Source organism: Chelon labrosus (genome assembly GCF_963514085.1).
Source record: "Chelon labrosus genome assembly, chromosome: 10".
Classification (NCBI taxonomy): Eukaryota; Metazoa; Chordata; class Actinopteri; order Mugiliformes; family Mugilidae; genus Chelon; species Chelon labrosus.
The window spans coordinates 17,791,788-17,813,769 of record NC_140360.1 but is presented as its reverse complement, the minus strand read 5'-3'; the positions used below and the strand labels follow the sequence as shown (position 1 = coordinate 17,813,769).

The 21,982-nt window shown below is 44.1% G+C and overlaps 1 protein-coding gene across 1 annotated transcript in view; it reads right to left on the bottom strand.

Moving 5' to 3' along the window:
- Nucleotides 1–492: 492 nt before the first annotated feature.
- Nucleotides 493–21,982, bottom strand: part of LOC311494490 (cadherin-4-like) — a 247,918-nt gene continuing 226,428 nt past the window's right edge. Inside the window, exons 10-16 of the mRNA XM_084553559.1 lie at nt 20,049–20,305; nt 14,354–14,496; nt 8,757–8,996; nt 7,744–7,980; nt 6,860–6,999; nt 6,601–6,765; nt 493–4,930 (exon numbers count right to left, since the gene is read on the bottom strand). Coding sequence (XP_084409685.1) covers nt 4,724–4,930; nt 6,601–6,765; nt 6,860–6,999; nt 7,744–7,980; nt 8,757–8,996; nt 14,354–14,496; nt 20,049–20,305 — 1,389 coding nt within the window. The 3' untranslated portion in view covers nt 493–4,723. The remainder of the gene's footprint in view (nt 4,931–6,600; nt 6,766–6,859; nt 7,000–7,743; nt 7,981–8,756; nt 8,997–14,353; nt 14,497–20,048; nt 20,306–21,982) is intronic.

Sequence of the window (21,982 nt, the reverse complement as noted above, 5' to 3'; positions counted from 1 at the left end):
CAAACGAACAGCCTTAATTGTGTTGATCAGTTTAGCTCATGTTTGCTCGTGGCTGGCACTGAAACTAATTTGGAATATGAAACTCAATCATCAGCATGCGGTACTAAACCAGTGAGAACAGAAGTGTTTTACAAATCTCTGATTTTAAATCTAACTTTGCAGGGGACGCTTCCTACATTACATTATTGCGTGTCTCTTTTGCAGAACTGGAAAGAGTATTCACAAATGAGGGATGCACAGTGTTCTTTAATTAGTATGCCGCCACGATGTATCAGATGTATGCAGAGGCGTAAGTGCACAAAACATGCGGACTTCTACTGGCATATGCATATACATACTTAGGCCTGTCTTATTTTCTTATTTGCAGACATTATAGTCTTTTATGCACTTGAAGTAATAGACAGCTTTTAATCATGTTTTCTCAAAAAGAGTCCAGACCAGACAGTCTGGTTAAGGCTGAAAAGACAACAAAGTTGCCAAGAGTGACATTAACACTTCTCGGTGAACAATTTAAGGTCAAAACGGAGGGCTTCTCATGCCACATTAGCGCTTTAAAAATAACAAGAGCGCTCGGAGAGGCATCGCTCGGAGGAATCAGAGGGTGATGATGATGAAAAGACAAGAGCCGGTGTTCTTACAAGGAGGGGAAATTTTATTTATAACACATGGTGCTGACAGGGAATCTCCAGCTCAGCGTCTATATTACAAGGTTGATCTGCAAGGCTGCGCATGTACTGTACGGTATTCGGAAACCAAGATTGCAGTGGCACTATAAACACACGCTTGAAACAACAGACTCTTTCCCTTTGTTTGTTCTTTTGTTTTTTTTTTTTGGTCTTTTTCTTAATTTTCTTACAAAACGGTACAAACAACAATACAAAATATTTGTGCTGTTGACAATTTACAAAAAAAAGTCTTTTCGACTCGATAACTGTGCAATTATATTTTTTTCTGCATTTTTTTTAATTTTTTTGTCGCCTTCATTTGAAACTATGTGACTATGGTACACCAGAATCCCCTCTGGACAGCAGCCTCCGTCATGCGGGCTGCGACACTTTTTGAAATGTTGTATGGTTACTGTAATAGAACTCATCTGTCCATTATAAAAAAGACACATGCAAAAAGCTCCAATTGTACAGTTACAGCTTGCCTAACTTGGTCTGTTTAGCTTCGAGCAAATACTACATTATGTACACTTGGACTTGAATAGCATTGGGAGAACTTGTATGACACACTGCTGCCTGTCTGGGTGATTCTGGCCTTGGAAGGACAAACGTTTGGCATCTGTTGGAACCTCCCATCATGTGTGTGTCCATGGTCAGGCAGTGTCCAGAGTGAGACCGAATGTCCTTTTACTGACACCAGAGAAGCAGATGAGCCAGACAGATGTCGGGATTGGACTACAGCAGTGTAATAGTTCTTTCTCCTCTCACTGGGAACACCAATAAGACAAGTGGACCAAGTATGTAACAGGTAATGATCAATCTCCCTTCGTTTCTCCTTACAAATTGCATTTTAATGGGGGTCAAGTTTGACCGACTGCACTGATGATGTGCTGCCACATTTAATTGTAACTCATTGATAACATTCATTATCATAATGGCATTGTGTTATGCATGTACGTACGACACAGTTATAAAGGTCGGTTACCTTGTGTAAAGTGTGTTTGAGGGGGCCTCCCGCCGCGTTTGGCCCTGAATCTGTTCTGAACGTGCCATAATAAACCGTGAGCGTTTCACGAGGCTTGTCTTTATTATTCTGTGAGCACTGGACGGCCATCAGTAATGCTGCAGCTCTGCAGGTGAACTAGAACAAAGTTGAACGGCTTCATATAATATAGAACACTCACGTATATACAGTAAGGCCTAGAGGAGTGAGTGCGCGCTAGTGTGGACTGTACAAGTTGAAGTGGAGCCTTGAAATCGCGACGCGCGCATGGCTGTGAGCTCATACAGAATCGCACAGATCCTCTTGAATGCGCATGGCTTCGTGTGAAATAGAATTTGCCAAGTATTTGTTTGAAACAAACAAACAAAAAAAAAAGCGTAGTGAAAGAAAATGCAAAGACCACACAGAAACAGATAGCCCGAGTCACCAGAATGTATATATATATATAAAAAAAAATGCTCCGTATATACAACATTTATGTCAGAAATAATCACAAATAGCTTAAAGTAACAGCTGTGTTTATTTTGTGTGGGTGCTCCGAAAGGCTGAGGAGCGGTCGGATTGGTAAGAGCTCATTCGGCAGCAAGCTGTGGAAACCGCTCTGTTTCACATGTCTGAGCTGACAGCTGTCCTGAACATCAGTACGTCCTGGTTCCACGACGCGAGGTGCAATTTAAAACCACCAGCCGATGAATCTAAATCAAGAGATTGCTACCCTGTTAACCTTGTTAATTACACTTTTACACCCCTTCCTTGTTTCGACTTAAGCCACACCTTCATCTTTACTTCTCTGCATTTACTCATTCCGTTTATCTCCTCACAAGTCAGTTCGGCGGACTCATTTTCACAATTTTGCGTTAAACTTTTGTTTCTGGCTGTTTAAATGAACAGGACGCAGATGAGAAACAGCTGAATAGCAGCGACGGGAGCGAAAGGGAGCACAAGTGGAGCGTCGTTCTCATCGCATCTTCTGTAGGGCGTTGTCATGGAGCCTCCCTCCGAGCGTTCATCATACTCCTTATTAAACGAAGATCTGGTCAAACCACACCGAGTTTAAACTAGCTACCACGGAGGAGCGTTTCGACGGGCCCTCATAAGATAAGGAATGATTAAACCTTTCTATTATTCACCAGCATCTCCCTGGTCCCTCTGTGAAATGTTTTGCATATTTAAATAATTTAATACAGACTAAAGCTCTATTTTATTTTCGCTCCCGGTTGCCTCTATGCATTTCCGGGGGCATGAAATATGATTACAAAAGCCCTACGAGTAGCGCTGCCTTTTTCATTAAGTCACAACAAAACTGCCTTTCAAAATGTCTGCCTTGTAGAAAGCGTTATTACTGGAGCTTTAGTTTTGCTCTTTCTGCTTTGATAAAGTGCAGAACTTCATACAGGCTTTCCCTTCCTCTAACTTCTTTTCAAAACCTCTTGAACTTGAAGCCAAAAAAAAGAAAATTCACATGAATGAAATGCTGCCTGAAGAGAGACAGATTGGGATGGCGCTAAGTCCCCGGCCGGGGCTCAATTCCCCCAGTTTCTGTGACAGGGACCAGCACCAAAGTTTGCGTGTGAAAAGTTTGCACGAGAAACAACAAGAAAAGGATCAACAACAGAAAAAAAGACAGAGAAAGAGAAAGGGACTCAGAAACGGGGCACGCACAAGCTCACTATTCTGTATGTAACACTATCAGAGCTGTTTGAAGTCATTTAGTATTTTCATTTCCTTCATGTTTGTACAGTTTATATAGTTTCTGCGACACTTCTACCACACAATAACTGGTGCCTTGTTAATTACCTTCGGGCAGGGATACACATGCAAACCTTAAATGATCTTGAAGGCAAAGTCTCCTTAAATAACCCTCATATGTACTTCATATACAGAGACAATACAGAGGTAACACATGTGACTTGTCAAGTCTTCAAATTTAGTAACAAGCCTTCATTGAGTTTTAGGTGCAAACACAGAGAGCTCAAAACAAACACAGCTGCTATTGAAGCCACAATAAACAGAGAGACACACACACTGCATTTCTTCTCTAGGACAGTCCCATTATGTGTTTTTTGTGATCGCGGCGACCACATTCAAGTTGGCTGTGATCTAGTAGCACAGATAGGCCTGACTTGAAAAGTTAATGATTTGTCCGTATCTCGCAGACACACTGCAGGCCTATGCGCAGTACGTCTACATGAAGCGCCCTCGTAAGCCAGTCGCTGCTCCTCTGAAAACCAGCGCTGACATCTCCCGCAGCTACCACAGCCCTGCAGGACGGGAGGAATGACCGGGGGGAGGGGGGAGCGGTTTGAATTAAAGGGTCAAGGGGGGTCATATGGGGGCATGTAAGCCCAAAGAATGGCAACCAATCCTGAGTTAGCGGGAGTCTGCTAAAATACGCACCACTGAAGGCACTTTTTAAACAACAGTGCTTCTGTTCTAAGTAATTCAAGTTCAAGAAAGAATAAACCGGGGCCCTCCGTGCAGGAAGGACTTTCATATCTATTCTATTGTTCTTCTTTTTTCCCCCCCTTTTGTTTGCCTCAGACAAAGCAGGCAGCTCAACCTAAAGCTTCCACGGAGAGGCAAGGAGGGGGCTGACAGCGAGGGAAAAGTGAAAACCCTCGGAAATAAGGAACAGCTTGAATCGAAAGGGAGTGAGGACAGAAAAACAACACAAACTGAAGTAAAAACTAAATTGACAAAATAACCCACATGTAGCATAAAACCTAGAGTTTAAAGATACACACTGCGAGAAGCCCAAAAATCAGAGCCTCCATGTCAGTCTTAGGTTTAGAGCAGGAGACGGTCGAGAAGAGCACCCTAAACTGACTCACGGCACTGGTCCTCTGTGGTGGGTAATTTGATTGGTTGGTTGGTCAGTCAGTTGGTCAGTGTGAACATGTCATTGTTAACGTGAGACAGCCCACCGTGTGGTACCGGGACAGAGCATGGCAGGCCAGCTGACGGGACGAGGATATATATATATGTGTGTGTGTGTGTGTGTGTGTGCGTGTGTGTGTGTGTGTGTGTGTGTCTGCGTATGTGCGACCGGGCAAATTTAATCATCATCCCCTCCTCCGTACATGTCGGCCAGCTTCTTGAAGCGGGGGCCCCAGTCGTTGAGGTAGTCATAGTCCTGGTCCCCTGTGCTGGAGGAGTTGAGAGAGCTAACGGAGCCGGCGGTGGAGCCGCTGCCCTCATAGTCAAAGACCAGCAGGGAGTCATACGGAGGGGCTGTGGGGTCGTTGTCTGCTGCTCGCAGACCCTGAAGAGGACAGGGAGGGGGAAAGGTAGCGGTCAGGAAAAGGGTGATACATGTAAATATGTCAAGTTGATGAACGATCGGCGGTCGGCACACAATGCATGCTTTGACGTCATGCAAACTTGGGGAGTGAAAACCTTCTGGGTGCAGGCTCTCACCTGAACACTACGGCATTCTTTAAAAACAGTTCATTTTTGTTGAATTGGAGAGATTGTGATTTAATTTGTCTAAGTTTGAAGGTTTCTTTTGCAAACAGAAAAGAAATGTTGTGTGGTGGTAGAGGATGCTGTTGTGACCATGCTTTGCAATACAATACAATATTGGTGTTCGAGATATACAGCATTTATTATTTATTTAGGAAAATCTCAGTCCAAGACTTCTAGTATCTATAGTTAAATGTAGAGTTGTGTATCATTTTGTCTTCTGACATGTAAGGCACGCAGTAGAAGTATAAATCAATGTGAAATGGAACCCCCCACAGATACAACATATCGCTATATACCTACAGATATGGGTTAATTCTGTATTTGCTATAATGCTATATTTAGCATTATTATTGGCTCTTAAAATCTATTTGACACTGTGCATGGATAAACCTTTGAAAATGTGTCATCTTTGAGGTTGTGCTCATGATCCGTGACAAGGAAAAACTCCAGATCATAGTTTTAAACTATGCTCCCCCTTGACAACGCTATTTTTTATTTATTTATTTTTTTTGCATCAAAAGTACAAAATCTTAAAGATGTATGTATTTTTTTGAGGACATATGGCAGCTGATTAAACCTCTCTTTAAACTTCTACTAGTAAAAGCTCTGAGGGTTTAAATTCACTATGTGCAGTAGGATGTCCAAATTTGTCCTGATCAAAACCGGCCGGCAGTCACTGTGGCTGCATAAATTACTGCGTATCATGTACATAAAAATATAAATGAGAAGCACTTCCTCTGTGTGTGCAACGAAACCCTTTTCATCAATATGTTGTTACAGGGGTGTTAATGGTCTTGGCCGAGGCTCAATCCCACATTTGTTTCTAAGAATGACAAATTAGGGCTATTATCCTGAAGGTCAGGCGGGTGAAGGGAATGGACTTCCACTTCCACAGTGGGGAGAGGCTGTGAGAGGAAACCTTAAAAGCCGCAACCGCTGGGTGTACAGTGTGTGGCGGAAATATTGTATGTTCGCAGTTTGTGTTTTATCAGACTGCTGGAGCGAGATCAGGTGAGTACATGAGAGAGAGAGAGAGAGAGAGAGAGACAGTGAAATAGAGAGAGAGAGAGAGAGTGGAGGATGGATGGATCAAAGCTGAACAGCTGCCAACACCTCTCAAGTGTGAACGTGTTGTCACGAGTCTGTCAATCAGCATTTTCTCGCATCAGTGTGCCAACGGTGGAGCTGCTGCTGTGTGTGTGTGTGTGTGTGTGTGTGTTTGTGTGCGAGTGTAAAGCTGGCAAAGTGAGAGTAGCTGTAAAGTAAAACAAAAACTCGTTGTTCCCATCACCACGCTGGAGTTTACATACTGAACAGCATCCAGAAATGACTCATCACATTAAATGTCAGATCGATGGAAAGCGAAAGTGAGAGGCCTGCTCACTGTGGGCCTGCTCAATGACTGCCCACCACCCCCCGTGCATGCAAGATGATGCTGTGCGCGTATGCGTGCGTCTGTAAGTTCACCTCGTGGATGAAGTCCCCTATGTCTCCAGGGTGGGGCACGACAGGTCTGATAGGGTACTGGGACTCTGGGATGATGGGACGCTCATCCACCCTGCGGACGCCGGGCGGCTTGCTAATGATGTGCTCCAAGGAGTCGGGCTGCTGCAGCTGGCTCAGGTCGTAGTCCTGCAAATCCACAGCGGCGCGGAGATGTAAGGAGGGCCAAAATCAAAAACACGAACCGTGTACGTATGTATATGTGTGTGAATCGGGATCTCACCTGGTCCTCCTCTCCTCCTCCCTCTTCGTCGTACTTGAGGATGTTGTCTCTGACGTCATCTTCGGGGTCAATAAGGAGCTGCTTGGTCTGCCTCTCCTTTTCTCTGCGCTTGATCCACACCACGAACAGCAACACCATGCCTGTAATGACGCACGCACCAATGAACAAACCTTTTAATCTGAGGGATGAATACATTTTTCTTGAGGGACTCACAAACGTGGATTCTAAATTTAGGTCCGTCTCACAGCTGCTGAAGTTTTAGATAAACCAGTGAGCTTGTATTTCGAACTGTCATGACAATACTGTGTACAGACGTCTTAGGGAGGAGGTTTGGTGGATGGATGGGTCCATAAAGAGTCAGATTTTTACAGTCACTTTAACAAAAACATCACATATCTCTTATAAACGTGGGTAACCCAAAAAACTAATTGGGAGCAGTTATGAAAAAAACAAAACATATCCTTCTTATACAATAAAACTTTTTGTAATATGTTGGAAAATAATCCTACTGCTGCAGATGAATCTACATACAGGGTTCGTCAATATGCATGCACCACAGCAACAAAGTAAGGCAGCAACACGAATCACTGGCAGGAGCGACACCAGCAGATATTTACCCTACCAGGAAAAGAAGACAAACACCTCCTTGTCCAGAAATGCCAGAGAGGATTCCAGCAGTCGAGGCATTCATCCATTATACAAACGATTGTCCATGTTGTTGTACCACAGTCTGATAAATGTTTCATGACTGTGCCCTGAACTTTACTTTACTGGAAGGCAAATCTAACCCAGTCGCAAACAACTGTAGATTTTTGCGCACTGCAAATATGTGTGTGGGTGCGTTTAAGAGCAGCACGAATCTCTTGTCGGCAGCTAAAACTCACTGAGCAGTATGATGATGCACATGAGGATGGAGATGATGGCTCCGGTCCCCAGGCCGGCGGCGGCCACAGCCCCGAGAGTGGTGCAGTCTCCGTTTTCGTCGCAGGGGCACACCTTCACTTTGATGACCGACCTGTTGGACAACGGAGGGTTCCCCGAGTCTGACACGATTACGGGGACCTCGTACACTCCCGGCTCTAAATATATCTGGTACCGCAGACCCAGACGGGCATAATCGCCTGTGAACAGAGAAGATGAACGAGAAAGGTTACTGGATGTTACTAATAATGTTATTTCTTATTCCAAATAATTGTCCACCTGCAGCTTAAATGATCTCTAATTTGCAAAATAGTTCACTCGGACGAAAGTTTGAAAAATAGAATTACCTCTGAAGAAGCACTACACTATGCAAAACTGTTAGACTTTGAAATAAAAAATACAAGCCAAGGGGAAAAAAACAGTATTTTAACAGTAATGTACATTTCTACCAAGATAATAAATTCAACAATATAATCTTGCTATTTTCACACGTTGTTGTTCTAGATTACTCATTTCATGGTGGGTGTATGTTTGTGTTTTGTCATCCTTTAATCCCCTTCGGTTGCTGATCCATATGCCCGCAAATGTTTCACAAGAAAAGATCATTTCTGTCCACTGAAACACCGGGGGGCTTTTTGCTTGAGACAGTTACGGGAAGGGTTTGTATTAACAGCGTAATGCATTAACTTTAAAAGGGCAAACAGGGGAGGATCAAAATGAGGCTTCACACTAAAATATGATGAATTACTCGTATTACAATCGCCTTGCCGGCCTCTAATACAAGCATGCTTTAAATAAAGGCTCGTTACGTTCAGCAGTTCAGTTAAATAAGGGACCATTTACAAGAAAATGTACGCAGCCGAGGAAGGTGTAAGGAGCTTTACAGTGTAAGTGTACAATGAGAATTTTAGAAGGCTAATGATCTGGACTAGTGCTTCACATCTTTCATTTCACTTCTACGCTGACGGCTCCTCACCGCTGAGCCGAGAAATCGTCCAGTTGCGTCGGATGCTGGTGGGGTAGTTGGGCAGCTCGAAGACAAAAGGTCCGGCGTTGGGGTCCGTGTCGGCATCAGCGGCTGTGATGTTGACGCCGTGGACGTTCCTGTTCATCCTTTCGCAGATCTGAGACTCCTTGGGTATGAGCGCTGGAGGGTTGTCATTAATATCTATCAGATAGATCTGCAGTGTGCCTGTGCCGCTGGCTGCAGGAAAGCCTGGGAGCACGGAGAGGGAAAAGAAAGTAATATCATGACGGGAGGAAAAGATGACAAGGGAAGATGTGTGCAGTGAAAGGGACGATGGAGGGGGACGAGAGACGAGCTGAAGGCCGACAGAAGAGGAGAGGGAAATAATGAAAGGTGTTCCAAGAAAGGAAAGAGAAGAGGTGAAAGGAGCATTGTTCATTTACAATGATGATGTTAGCGGTAGGGATACTGTGGAGCTGGAGGAGAATTTCTTCCCTTGACAGAAATACTTCTGACAGTTGTGCTTTCCAGCTCCTCTTTCAGCCTTACAGCCAAATCAAACCCATCACAGTCGATACAGATGCAGGCGCAGCACTCCAATCGCCTGGAGAGGGCTTAGGTAACAATAATGATGACTGTAACACAATCAAACAAGTCCTTGTCTGAGCGTATTTACACAATACTACATGAGTCATCTATGAGTCTGGACATAATCTCCTGCTTATGGTCTTAACAGTGATATTCTAAAAGCTGAACAGGGCATTCACATTGCACACATTCCTTCACTGTTAATAGACAATCATTTGTATTAATACTTGCAAATGCACTAGTGCTGTTGCGCACATGCACTTCTGCACAGACAATCAAGAACTCTTGGAAACGACGTTCTCTGTTTTAACAACTGTTAGAAAGATCACCAAAGTCCTTATTTCTCACATCATTACCTGCTTTACCGAGTACAGCAACGTAAAAGCAGTTGTGGATTGTGTTGTTGTATAACAAGACCTAGAGCCTATAACATATTTTATTTTATTTCATGGCTGAAAGTGTGTTTAGCTTAATAAAACAATACTACAGTTTAAAGTTTTTTTGACTTTATTTTTGACTTTATGTAACGAATCTGCACAATGACTGCAACACAAGGATGGACCATCGCGTCTGCACACAGTTTTAGCAGCAATCGCATTCTAAATACGGATGTGAGGACATTGCACCTGAGACCACATTCTCATTCTCTGTGGAAATGTTTAGGGCAATTGGAGAAATTTGCACGCCACGGCAGGTGCCCGCTCCGACTACAATACTGTGAACCTTGGACTGCAATAACATGCATTGGTGCACACGGACACGCTCGCACCTCATCTGCAGACACGATCCAGGAGCCTCCGCATTGATTGAACACAGCAACAGTATTTACAGAGAATTGGGAATAAAGAATAGGCACTTCAAAAAATCAGGGGGTGAGATAGTGAGCTGAGCAGCAGTGTGCGTGAATATGTACGTGCGGTATGAAAATGTGGCACAGAAAAAGTGAAAAAGTAAAAAAAAAAAAAAGGGCGGGGGGGGGGGGGGGGGGGGTCTTTGGAGTATAAAGCTCAGAGCTGTTTATTGAGTGTGTGTCAGGGGGTGACGACCCTTAGCTGCCTCCAATTACGAGCCATTTCCCTGTCATGCCCCACTGGCTGAGCCATTGCGTGGAATCAAGCGACCCCAGGGCCCATCTCTGGGATGAGATAAGGGCAATGTAATTTACAAAGATTTATGCAAAGCTTACGGATCTGCCAATTAAACGTGGCAACAGAGCAAGACATTTGCCACAAGAAGAGTAAAGCGCAGCTGAAGACAGGGGCCTGAAGTAAGTCTGTTAACAAATTGAGCTCTATCTGACTGGTAATGCTATGATTAATACTCTAGATAGCTCCATAGAATTCAGGACATTGAACAGACATACCAAATCATCATTCAGTTTCAGTATCTAGGGAGGTAACTTATAACCAACTCATTTCACTCAGTATTTTTTATAACAATTTGAATAAAAGTGAATAACAGCCGGCAGATTATATACATTGTTGAATTTAGAGGAGCCCACCTTGCTGTTTGAGATGTGACGTCATATTAGGCTGCATGCTACCATAAACTAAACTCCTGGTGGTAAGTGAACAACCAAACGAGCAGATAACATGTTTGGAGAAAGTAAGAAAAAGCTGGAGAATAAAATATAACAATGATGTTAATGTATTAAAGGGGAACTACTGTTTTTTACAACCTGGACCTTATTTCTGGCATAAAATACGATTGTTTACTCACCCATACAACTTTTGTGTCATTTGCACTCGTTCAGGAGATAATTAGATCAGTGTATATCCATATAGTGGGAGTGACTGGGGCACCGAGACGCAGTGTCTAAATAACGCATTATCTGCCGTGAAACTCGTTCATTTCACCAATATTTTGTCATGATACCTGACCTGGATGATCGTCTTATTTACCTGTAATTTGCTACTGCTAGTTTTTTTGCAACACAGCTGGATATTTTTCCGATTCTGAGGTTGTGGACGAACCATAGCAGTAGCAAATTACAGGTAAACAAGCCGACCGTCGCGAGTGCGCGCGGCGCTCAGAGATGACATCATCCGGGGTCTGCAGGTCAATCTACAGACCCCGGATGTTGATAATAGGTAACTCCGGACTCAACGGGGAATAGCACTAGTGTATCATAACAAAACATTGCCGAAATGAACGAGTTTTGCGGCGGATAATGCGTTATTTAGAGGCTGCGTCTCGGTGCCCCAGTCACTCCCGCTATATGGATATACGCTGATCTAATTATCTCCTGAACGAGTGCAAATGACGCAAAACTTATATGGGTGAGTAAACGATTGTATTTTATGCTAGAAATAAGGTCCAGGTTATAAAAAACAGTAGTTTCCCTTGAAGTTGTTAATGTAAGAAGCTCACAAGTAAATAACTCATATCCATTCCCAAATGAGCAACAAGGTTTCTGAGTCCTTATACACAGTATTTATTTGCATGTTGGCAAAAAAAAAAGTTACTGCAAATCGAATCTTTTTAAACATTTTAAGATTTTGGGATATAACTGCAGAATCCTTAATATCATCAGTCAATAGCCAGTGGTTTTTGAGTTTGAGTTTGCTCCTATTTCAACTAAAACATTACCTATTTCGCTTCAGTAAAAGCATTTAACAGAAAAAGCACGAGTTGACTTTTATGATGAAGTAGTCACAGGTAATGCAATGTGTATTGTCATTTGTTGCATTTTTTTGACAGAGGATCAGTTTGAAATATTGCAGAGTAATGGAACAAAAAGGAGCAGCTGCAGTGAGCTGTTAGATGAACAGCTGCAGCCGAGAGGCAGCACACCTTCCAACTTCTCAGCGAAGTAACCAGCTTTCTTCACTGCGCCCTGCTGTTCATGGACACAGCATAAAAATCAGATCACTAGTATGACTGAAAAGGCAAACTAGTGACCGATAATCAAAATGACAATAGTTAGTTTTCCTGCATCACGAATTTGCTGTTTCCACCAGCAACTACAGGTCTCACAAAACCAGCCAAGACTGACATCTTTGAGCTTGTCACTTTAAATGATAACCTCATTATATCAAAGCTTTAAATACATTTCCAAGCCTTTAGAGCACCGTTTTAATTGATTGTCACTAATTAAACGCTATCCAACTGTTTTATCTTTAGTGGCTTTATGCACACACTATAAACATCCAGATAACACTTAATGCACAGTGATAAACACAAATGTACATAAAAGACCATAAACTCATATGGTTCATAAACACACGCCTCTATACACACACACACACACACACACACACACACACACGGAGGCTTTTCCATTCTGCTTGGCTTGTTAATCCCAGGCATGTATGGGCGACATGTGGAAGCAGCTTGCCACAGCTGATAGGAGAATTATGTGGGTTTTAACCAGCTAAATAAATAATTATGTTTGTGTAAATTCCTCAAAAGGATTTGTATTAACTACTTTTTTTTTTGATGGCGGATGAGAGATGCAAGGCATGGCGAAAAGACTTGCAGCCAGCCTACCGTATGCTCTTTGAAGAACACACAAACAGAAACAATGCCATAGGTGTTCTCAAATGAAAATGTGTCAAAAGGGTCTAGAGGCAGTCAGATGTTGTCGAGGGAGGGGGTTGACGTATAAAATGTACCTCTCGCTACGCTGTCACCACCTCTCCATGTCCCGTCCTACTATCCTAACTGTCTCATAGTACTTCTTACCATAATCCCTCTCATGTTGTGACGGCTGGCACTCCGGCAACACCCATCTAGTCAGACAGACTACATGGGTGTAAACACACTCAAAGATTGCCGAACTGCTGGCTTCTCATCTTTAGTGCTTGCCACAGTCCAACTATCAGCCAAACCGAGAAGAGACATGCCTGATTGAAGTGTACTCATAACGCGTCAGGGGAGGAGGGAAAAAGGTAACATACCGAAATTATTAAGAAGGCTGAGGAACAACAGGGACATAAAAAAGTGGGAAGTCCAAACAACGGGAGCATGTCAGCCCCTAATGCCGCTGCCTCAGCCTTTCTATCCACACAGAAGGCTACACATCCTGCTGTCTGACGTCGTCAGTCATTGCAAATAAACGCACAGAGACTCAAAGCTCACATAAATGTGCCGCAAATGAGTGCACTCGCACGTGTTAAGACCTATAAATACAGCAGTGTTTCAAAGCCAGCTCAACTTAAGGTAAACACACCAGTGCACTGCGCGTCGCTGATAAGGCGATTTGGGTGGAGAAGGAGCGTTCACTTTATACTTGAGAAAAACAACTTACTTCTACTTGAGAAAAAAGGGGAACTTATTTGTTTTGCCGTGATGGAGTTTGTGCTTGGTTAAGCTCGAGTTTTAAGTTCGAGGCAGAACAAATAATGTATGCAGCGGGAGTTGAGAAGGAGGGAAGGAGAAGGCCCGGCTTAGACAGAAGGTAGGAGAAGGGAGAGGATCAACAGTGTGACCAGTTGTGTGAAACCAGGATTTTCTCTAGCTCTAAACCAGCTGCACTGCACTTGAATGCTGCATGCCCTCAGATCCCCTTAAATCCATGGAGACGTCTTCATATTTATTAAGCTGATATATCTGTATGCTAAAATAACAATTGTGTTAGAGAATTCGGGTACACTCACAGCTCCAGACAACAATAAATTACTTTTAACTTCGTCACAGCAAGATACAAGGCACCTTCAAGGACACTTGATTTGTCTTTAGGTGTACATTATACCATAGAAATTGTCAGTTCTCTGATCCTACGCCACAATTACTGTGTAAATGTTTGATAAAGAGAAATCTGCCAAAGCGGCACCTTTTGATCATCAGCGAATTCACCTTCTCCCTGCTCAAGATCATAACACCCTGATATAAATTATAATGAATGTGAAAATGACAGGTTGTAGAGAAGGTAATGTGATGGTGTCTTCATTAAAAACATTCATGGCCCCAGTTGTGAAATCTGTCAACTTTGATATGAACTGTTGTTGTTACAGTGATGAACTGTGCATAAAAACAGGTTTACCGGTAACAGACTGCGCACCAAAAGAGGCTCTTACCATTGTCCGTTGCCAGAAACGTTGCTTCGTATATGTTGTTTTTTACGTGGACGGACTCCCGGTCGAGCATCGCTGTGGTTACTATCTGACCATTTGTTCTGTTGATTGACAACCAGTCCGCGGGGTCGTTCAGCTTTGAATACCTAAAGACACACAAGGACAGATCGATGGAGGAGTTAGCGTTGGCGTTTCCTTGTTTACAAGCAATTATAAATATTCTCTTGCGCCCGTGCATGCATAGATTGCCTCCACACACACACACACACACAGTCGCAAAAACCACAACAGCCTGACCTTCACACAGTTTAATTCTTCATTGACTTATTCTCCGAAGCCTGCAGCCTACAGTCAATTTCACCTCATTTTTCACTCTTGTGTACCAGGTACTGAAGTCAATTACTTCCCTAGTTAAGCGCTGCTGCAGCTGCCTGTGTGTGTATGTGTGTTGCATGCACATTCTCCAGGAAGTGTTTGCTTAAGCTGGCAAAGGCTAAACTGCCTGAATTGGTTCTATACATACATGATTCTTGCATGTTTTCAAATGTGTGTGTGTGTGTGGGGATGCAGCAGGATGTCGTAGCAGGTGACGACACCCCCTTGGGAAAAAAAGACAAAGAAGGACCATCTCCAGCATTAAATCCCAATCTCGGTACGATCTAACTATTCTTGTTTCTCAGGCTTTTGTTGCTTTCGGCTTGTTCCGCGCTTCCAATTCTATCTGATCTCTCTCGACTCAAGCCGCTACACCTCATCTTGCCGTGCTTTTGTATTCATACATTTTCTTATCCCCGTCTGTATCTTCTCATCCTAGTCTTATTTGCTCAGTGATACAGAGTTCATCAGCTGCCACCTCTCTTGGCTGCAATCTCGCTTTCACCTGAGCGCCATCATCTCTGGACATGTGGCGGCGTGGCCTTAAACAACAAGGTCCCTACGTCGATTCGATTCTATTTACTGAATGTCAGTTTGGGCAATAAGGCCATGTTGTTATGTGACATACACTTCCAGCTTTTAAATCCATCTAAATTGAAATGGATTTAACCTTGACCTGGCTTTTATGTTTACTGAATTGCAGTTTGCTCACCGTTAGCGTACAGCCTGCTTGTTTATTTGTGTTCGATTAAATAGCGCATGTACATTTGTACTTACACGGGGGAGAATGAAAGCCTAGAGGGAAGGGTGGAAGCAAGGAGGGGGGGTGGACAGAGAGCATAATCTCTCTCCGGCAGCGACGGAGGTGGGATTTTCCCAGCAGGCAGTGGGCATGATCCAAGGCGTAGCGCAGTACGGGGAAGGGGATCACAGAGATGACATTCCCACACACTCTCGACAGTTTCACAGAGGCTGGCCAAGCCCACAGCCGCTAACTGGCGGACTGTGAAATCACCACCAGGACTAGTGAGTCCATCACAGTGGGAGGTTGGGATAAAAGGGTGAGGCGAACGATCATGGGAAGGAGGGGAGCGAGGGAGAAGAAGATGTGACATTCGGAAGTAGCAGCATGGCTGTTTGATCTGATTCTAATGTCTTCATTAGGACTAAACTGATATCTACTGCTAATCTGTGTCCAGCTGCATTGCTGTAGGCTTTATCATGCCAAAAATCTTTCCAGTGGAGAGCACACTCAAGGGGTTTAAACACTTAAGAAAAAAAAAAATTATTAAAGAAGTTGTTTGTGATGGAAGCTTAAATCAGCAGAGAAAACGTATGACAACTCAGCCTACCACCACCTTTAAAGGTAAATATTTAACAAGGCACGTGTTGTTTTCTTATATGCAGAACAATGATGACTGAAGACCAAGGAGGAGTTTCTGCTAATTACCTGCCAGCCTCACAGTGATGGCTCTAATCCAAAAGGTCACTGCTGTTCACTCCCCCTAAAACCGCAATCTGCTGTTTTTTACACCTCAGTTTGTGTACAGATTAGGAAATTGACATGTTAACACAACAGTTAATTGGTTAGCCTCTAAGGCCCTGTCCACACATACGAAAACGATCTTTTTTCTCTCCGTTTTCGACGTCATCGTTTCAAGAAATATCCGCGTCTACACGGGTCCGTTTCTGCTCGACCGAAAACGCTACTTCCTATTCCAGGCCTATAAGTGGCGCTGTTTCGGTTTCAGAAATTCACCAAAAATGGAGAGGAAGAGGCGGAGCATGCGCACAAAGCTTGAGCGCTGTTTACAAATCGCCTTTTTTGCTCAGCGTGGTGGCACAGGAGCATGATATTTTGCCCTGGTAACCCTAATAGGCTCAATATCTTCTCCAGCAGGAAAACTAGCATGTAGTCCGCCATTGTTGTTGATGTTGTTATGAGACGTCTCGCTCACGGGAGGTGTAAGGCTGCTCGGGGGGGGGGGAAGCATACGATGACGTCATCGTTTTCGTTTTTCTGTGTCCACAAGGAAACGCTAGAGCTGCGTTTTCAAATTTATCCACCCTGGGACCCGTTTTCAGAAAAGTGCGTTTTAGGGCTATGCGTTTACAGGATACGTCTGGACGCTCGGCCAAAACGATTAAAAAAAACTCCGTTTTGGCGTATTTGCGTTTACGTGTGGACAGGGCCTAAGTCACCCACAGACATGAAGGCGGAATCAGCTTTCTCGTCTAAATTTCAGCAGAAAAGACAATCAAATAAAAAAATAAAAATGAACACCAAGAAAAGTCTACCAACCGCTGTTGTTTTCGTTGTGGAAGTAAAACTAATAAAGATGGAAAACTATCTCCGTGGCTTGATGGCAAAGTAAGAAAATATGTTATTTTATAATTTTCATTAAATGACCCTTTAGAATGAGGAAACATACTAAAACAAAAGGCAGTGGAGGAAGTGGAGCATGTGAGACATTTCCTTCTTTAATGGCCAATAAAATGGCATTGGTGCCTATTCATTCCTGGGTCCACTGCATGATAACACAAGTGGATGTGCACCTTCTGCTGATAAAAGACATAACGCAAAGGTTTGTTCACCAAGCGCACCGCCAAACACTTTAATTAAGTCTCTTAAACAGCCCTGGCGGCAGACGTAATAAAGCATATATGAAGCAAATGAAGTGGCGTATGAACAGTCTTCATCTGAGTTCATTTCCTGCGCGATGAATATTCAATCTGCTGCATCATTAGTGCTGTTCTGAAACAAAACTCCACGACAGTCGTTGGCTTCAAAAAGTCATTTTCGCTTGCCTGTGATAGCGCTAAATAAGTGATAGGGTGCTGGCCATGAGAGTGACGCCTGCAAAAGCATCCACAGTGTTTTAAGTTACGTTTAAGTCCCAGCGGTCTGCAATGTTGCTATGAGAAAGTGGAAGTACTGCGCCAAGATTCTGTCTTCTTGGAATGGCAAACAGTTCTTTTCTTTGGTGCAAATTTGTAATACAAAATTTGGTTTCCTTGTTATACTGAAAGTTTTACTATTCCTTCCAGTGCCTTATTTTAGATGCTCCCCCAAGCTTCTCTCATTTGGGAGTTGGTAGGTGTGTGAGTACAGCTGGATGTATGATTAGGCCTGGCAGGTTAGTGATCTTAGCAAGCAGCAGGGAGAGGTATGACATTTATTTTTCAAACCCCCGACCCCGAGGATGAAAAATGCATGTCTTGAGCTTAGGCAAGGCGGTTTGGGTAATCATTTATGCGAGTGTCTCCAGTCCCGTGTCTCGACCTTACTGGTTGGATGTCTGACAGGTGATGCATGATGCCTTATTCTCCCTCGCCCCCCCCCCCCCCCCCCCCCAGCCCCTCCCCCCTCCCCGCTCCTATACACGGTGCCTCCTCCCCAGCCCCTACGGGACAGTGTCAGTCTGTCCCGTCTTTGATAAGCACCTGTCAAGTTCAAACCTTGACCTGGTGTCAGCTAACTCTCCTCAGCTCCTTTCCGCCTCCTTCCAACCCCCTCCATAATCCCTTAGGTCTCTGTTCACCTTCCTTCTGACTTTTAAGTCTCCCTCTAAATCTTCTCCTTCTCCTTGTCTCCTTTTTTTAATATACACACCAACCATCCATTTATAAAGACATGTGGCTTTTTGTCATATGCAAAGACATGCGCCATAAATTACATGCAGCACAAACCGTGGTATTATATCTCAATGTCCCCCATGCAAAGACATGTCTTTGTGCGCTGTTTGATTCATAGCGTTATAGGCTATGTGCACTGAGATCAGTTCTATGAGATAAAACGTTAAAAATGAAGAAAAGGTGATGTAGGCACTGTACTGCCTTTTAGCCGATTGTCAAAACCGAGCCCCTGAATTTCGTCTACAAAATAATGATGACGACTGGTGTCCTGGCATGACAGTCTAGAGCAGATACCTTTTGTGGAAACGGTGTAAAGCAGGGGGCTCTGATAGTAATCCTATCCAGATGGGCCCAAATGAATGAGGTGGCGGATTTGCTAGTATCCGTGCGGGGAGAGCCGAGGAGGGAGATTCGGTTTGCATTTACGCTAAGGAGACTGTGCCAGACCACAGCATGATTGCGAAAGGCTAACTTAATTTCAAGATGTACAGTGAGGCAGTCTCGGGCGGGTCCTGGAATAACACGCGGGAAGGAAAACAATGATTTCAAAGTTTACTCAAAAGAGGGAATAGAATGAGAGTAGGTGAGAGAAAAAAGGGCGGAGAGAGAGAGAAAGAGAGATCCCAGCTGGTGACTTTTTCGTCTTCCTAGATTATAACGTACACCCAATTTACTCTCATTTGCTGTGAAATTAGCTGGGAAATTTGTTTAGATCTTTTCCCCAGAGATATTGGGATGGAAGGGGGCTATTAGAGTGTGAGGTGGTTAGAAGGAGGTTGTATTAATGTCACACTGAACAGCCATGTTTTCAGCTCAATTGCCTTCTCTTCGGTGTCAGATACAAATCACAGCAGTCCACTCGCTATAATCTTTACGTTCCCTCCACGTTCAAGCACGCGCAGTCGCAGTTACGTGACTGCAACCTAAAGCTTCCTCTTTGCGTCAATATTAAGTGTTCATAATAGATTACCTCTAAGTTTGAAAGGCCACAGTGCAGTCACGGCTGCGGTCCAGCTGACAGCAGGGCTGAGAAAATGCCTGCTGGTCATTTAAAGGTTGGTTTACATTTAAAATCCAGAGAGAAAGAACACTGCAGGTGGACATAATGCTGTGTCAGGTGTCTGGGCTTGAGCCAGCTGTTCATTTTGCCTCACCCCGCCCCCCGCTCAAGCTCGCTCCTTCTCTTCTCCTTCTCCTCCCTCTCTTTCTATTAGTGTGAGTGTGTGCACCTGCATGTATGTGCCCAAGCAACCTACAGAATGCACACATTTGTGATTAGCCCAGAAGCGATTGCTCCCTATTAACCTTCGTACCCTCCTTACTCAGAGTTCTCTGCTGGCTCATAAAATTCACACGGTAAGACTTTGAGAGACTGGCAGTGCCAAAATATAGTCCCCTTGTTGAACTTTGACCCCTAATTGCTGACATGGCACCTGCCCAATAAGCCTTTTAGCCCCCATCTGCTCCATATAGAGATATGTCTTATTCACCACGCAGCTATAGCGAGACTTCAAGGCATGTTTAAGCAATTATTCCCCGTGTCTAGAGACTGACCACATGTAAGAGAATCAGATCTGAATGATTTTTGCACAAGAAGAAAACAATTAAGCTAACGGCACGCTATTAAAATGTCATCATTAATCCAATTAGCGTGACCTTTCTGTTGTGTCAAGTATTAACCGGGCACCTGATTGTCTGCTGCATCTGAAGTCTGTCAGGATCTGAGGCTGAGAAGGTCGTCAGGCTGGTGCCAGCGGGAACGCCCTCTTCAAAGCGGATGTGCTTCGGGTTTGTGGGGAAGTAGGGAGGCTCGTTGACGTCCTGGACAGATATGGTGACCCCGGCTGTGGACTGGAGCGAGGACTGGATGCCGCTGGCAAGGTGGGCCTGGTTGGACACCACCACCGTCAGCATGAAGGCGCGGTTCATCTCAAAGTCTACTGGCTGAAGGAAGGAAGGAAGGAAGAAAGAGTTAATAAGCGAGTGTCAGAAGAGAATGTAAACGTAAATGAAACAATTTAAGCTTCGTAGCCTTCAGTCACCCCTTCACTTCTCCTCTTATCTCTCTCCATTGTGAGCGTGTTGTCCTTCTCCCCTGTATTCATCTGTCTGTTACCTTCCTTCTTTATGCATGAATTATGTGCTTGGGTTTTGCCTCGTTTGTGTGGTCTTGTCACCTTTCCAGGTTTCCGTGGTGGACTCGAGGTCATGTTGCTATCCGTTTGCTGGCACCTGGAAGCTGCTCAGTGTCTTGCGGTATCATTATCCCTACTGTGAATTTACACCGTTGTTCTACTCCGCAACAACATCCAATACCTGTCCGTCTGATACATCTATCTTTCTTTGTTTTCCTTTATATTTACTGGCGAAGTCGTTCCAAGATATTAAATTGGGAATAAAAAAGTGACTTTTTAGTTTTGAGCAGAAAAACTGTAAAAAGAGTCAAATTGTGAACGTGAGTGTTGCTGCTTTATTGGTATTAATATTATAATTATTATATTCATTATACGAGGGAATCATGCCAAGTTGTTCAAGCATAGTGCGTGCACTGTAAACATGATTCTGATTATAGTGTAAAAACCCCTGTCAACATTTCTCTTTTCAACAGTGCCTGGGGAACTCGCGTTGAACCTTGTTGATGATAAAGGACATGATAAATGAACAGATGTCGTGTCAAGTGTTCCCACACGCACACATACACAGAGCAGGGCTGAGGCTATACACGGGGTGTTGTCACGGCTCTGCCTTTTCAATGAGTGTGTGTGTGTTTTCGCGTGAGTGTGTGTGTGTACTCTACAGGGGGTTTTGCCAGCTAAGTTTAAACCAGAGTGACAGTTCCCCGCTCTCCTAATGAAGACGACGCGATCAGGTTCAAATGACAACAGCGAGCAAGGAAATCAAAAGAGAACAAATGTGCTGCTTGTAGGTACGGCTGGCACATTTCTAAACAGGCGGATGATGATTACTGCTGCGAAGCTCGTGTCTCTGGCGTTTGACGGGGATGTTAATGACTCTGGGCACATCTGTACGTTGCATTGTCGCGCTGTTATCTGTGGGCAGTCTGAGGATGCGGCTCTGATTTAAAAAAAAATAAATAAAAGAATTGTTAATCAGGGAGACTGGTTGACAAGGGCACTCGAGTGGATATGTTTGTGTGCGTGATAGTTGGCTCTTGTGTGTGTACACGCGAGTGGGCATAAGTAAATGTAAGCATGCGGGTGTGCATTCGTGTGTGACCCCATGGCGCACTGGGAACCCATTTACAGGCTAACCACGCTCAAGGCTCTTTGATCTACAGCCAGCGGTATTCAGAGCACAGGGAGGTCTAGAGTATAGCTGTAGGCTAACTAAAACTCACATTCACAATCAGACACACACACACGCCCTGAGGGAAGCCAGAGGGGTGAGAGGTCAATAACACAGCTTCCATCTTTTGCCCATGAGCCATCACATCTTATATCTCCTCTGTGTTGCTTCACTCATTCCTCCCTTTCCCTTTTACCTAATTTGTTCTGCTGGACTCCAACTTCCCAGCCCCTCGTCTTCTCACCTCTGCCCTACCCCGGCTCTACGTGATCTATGCTCTCCGTGGGCTCCGCGTCTCAATCCTCGGAAATCTGT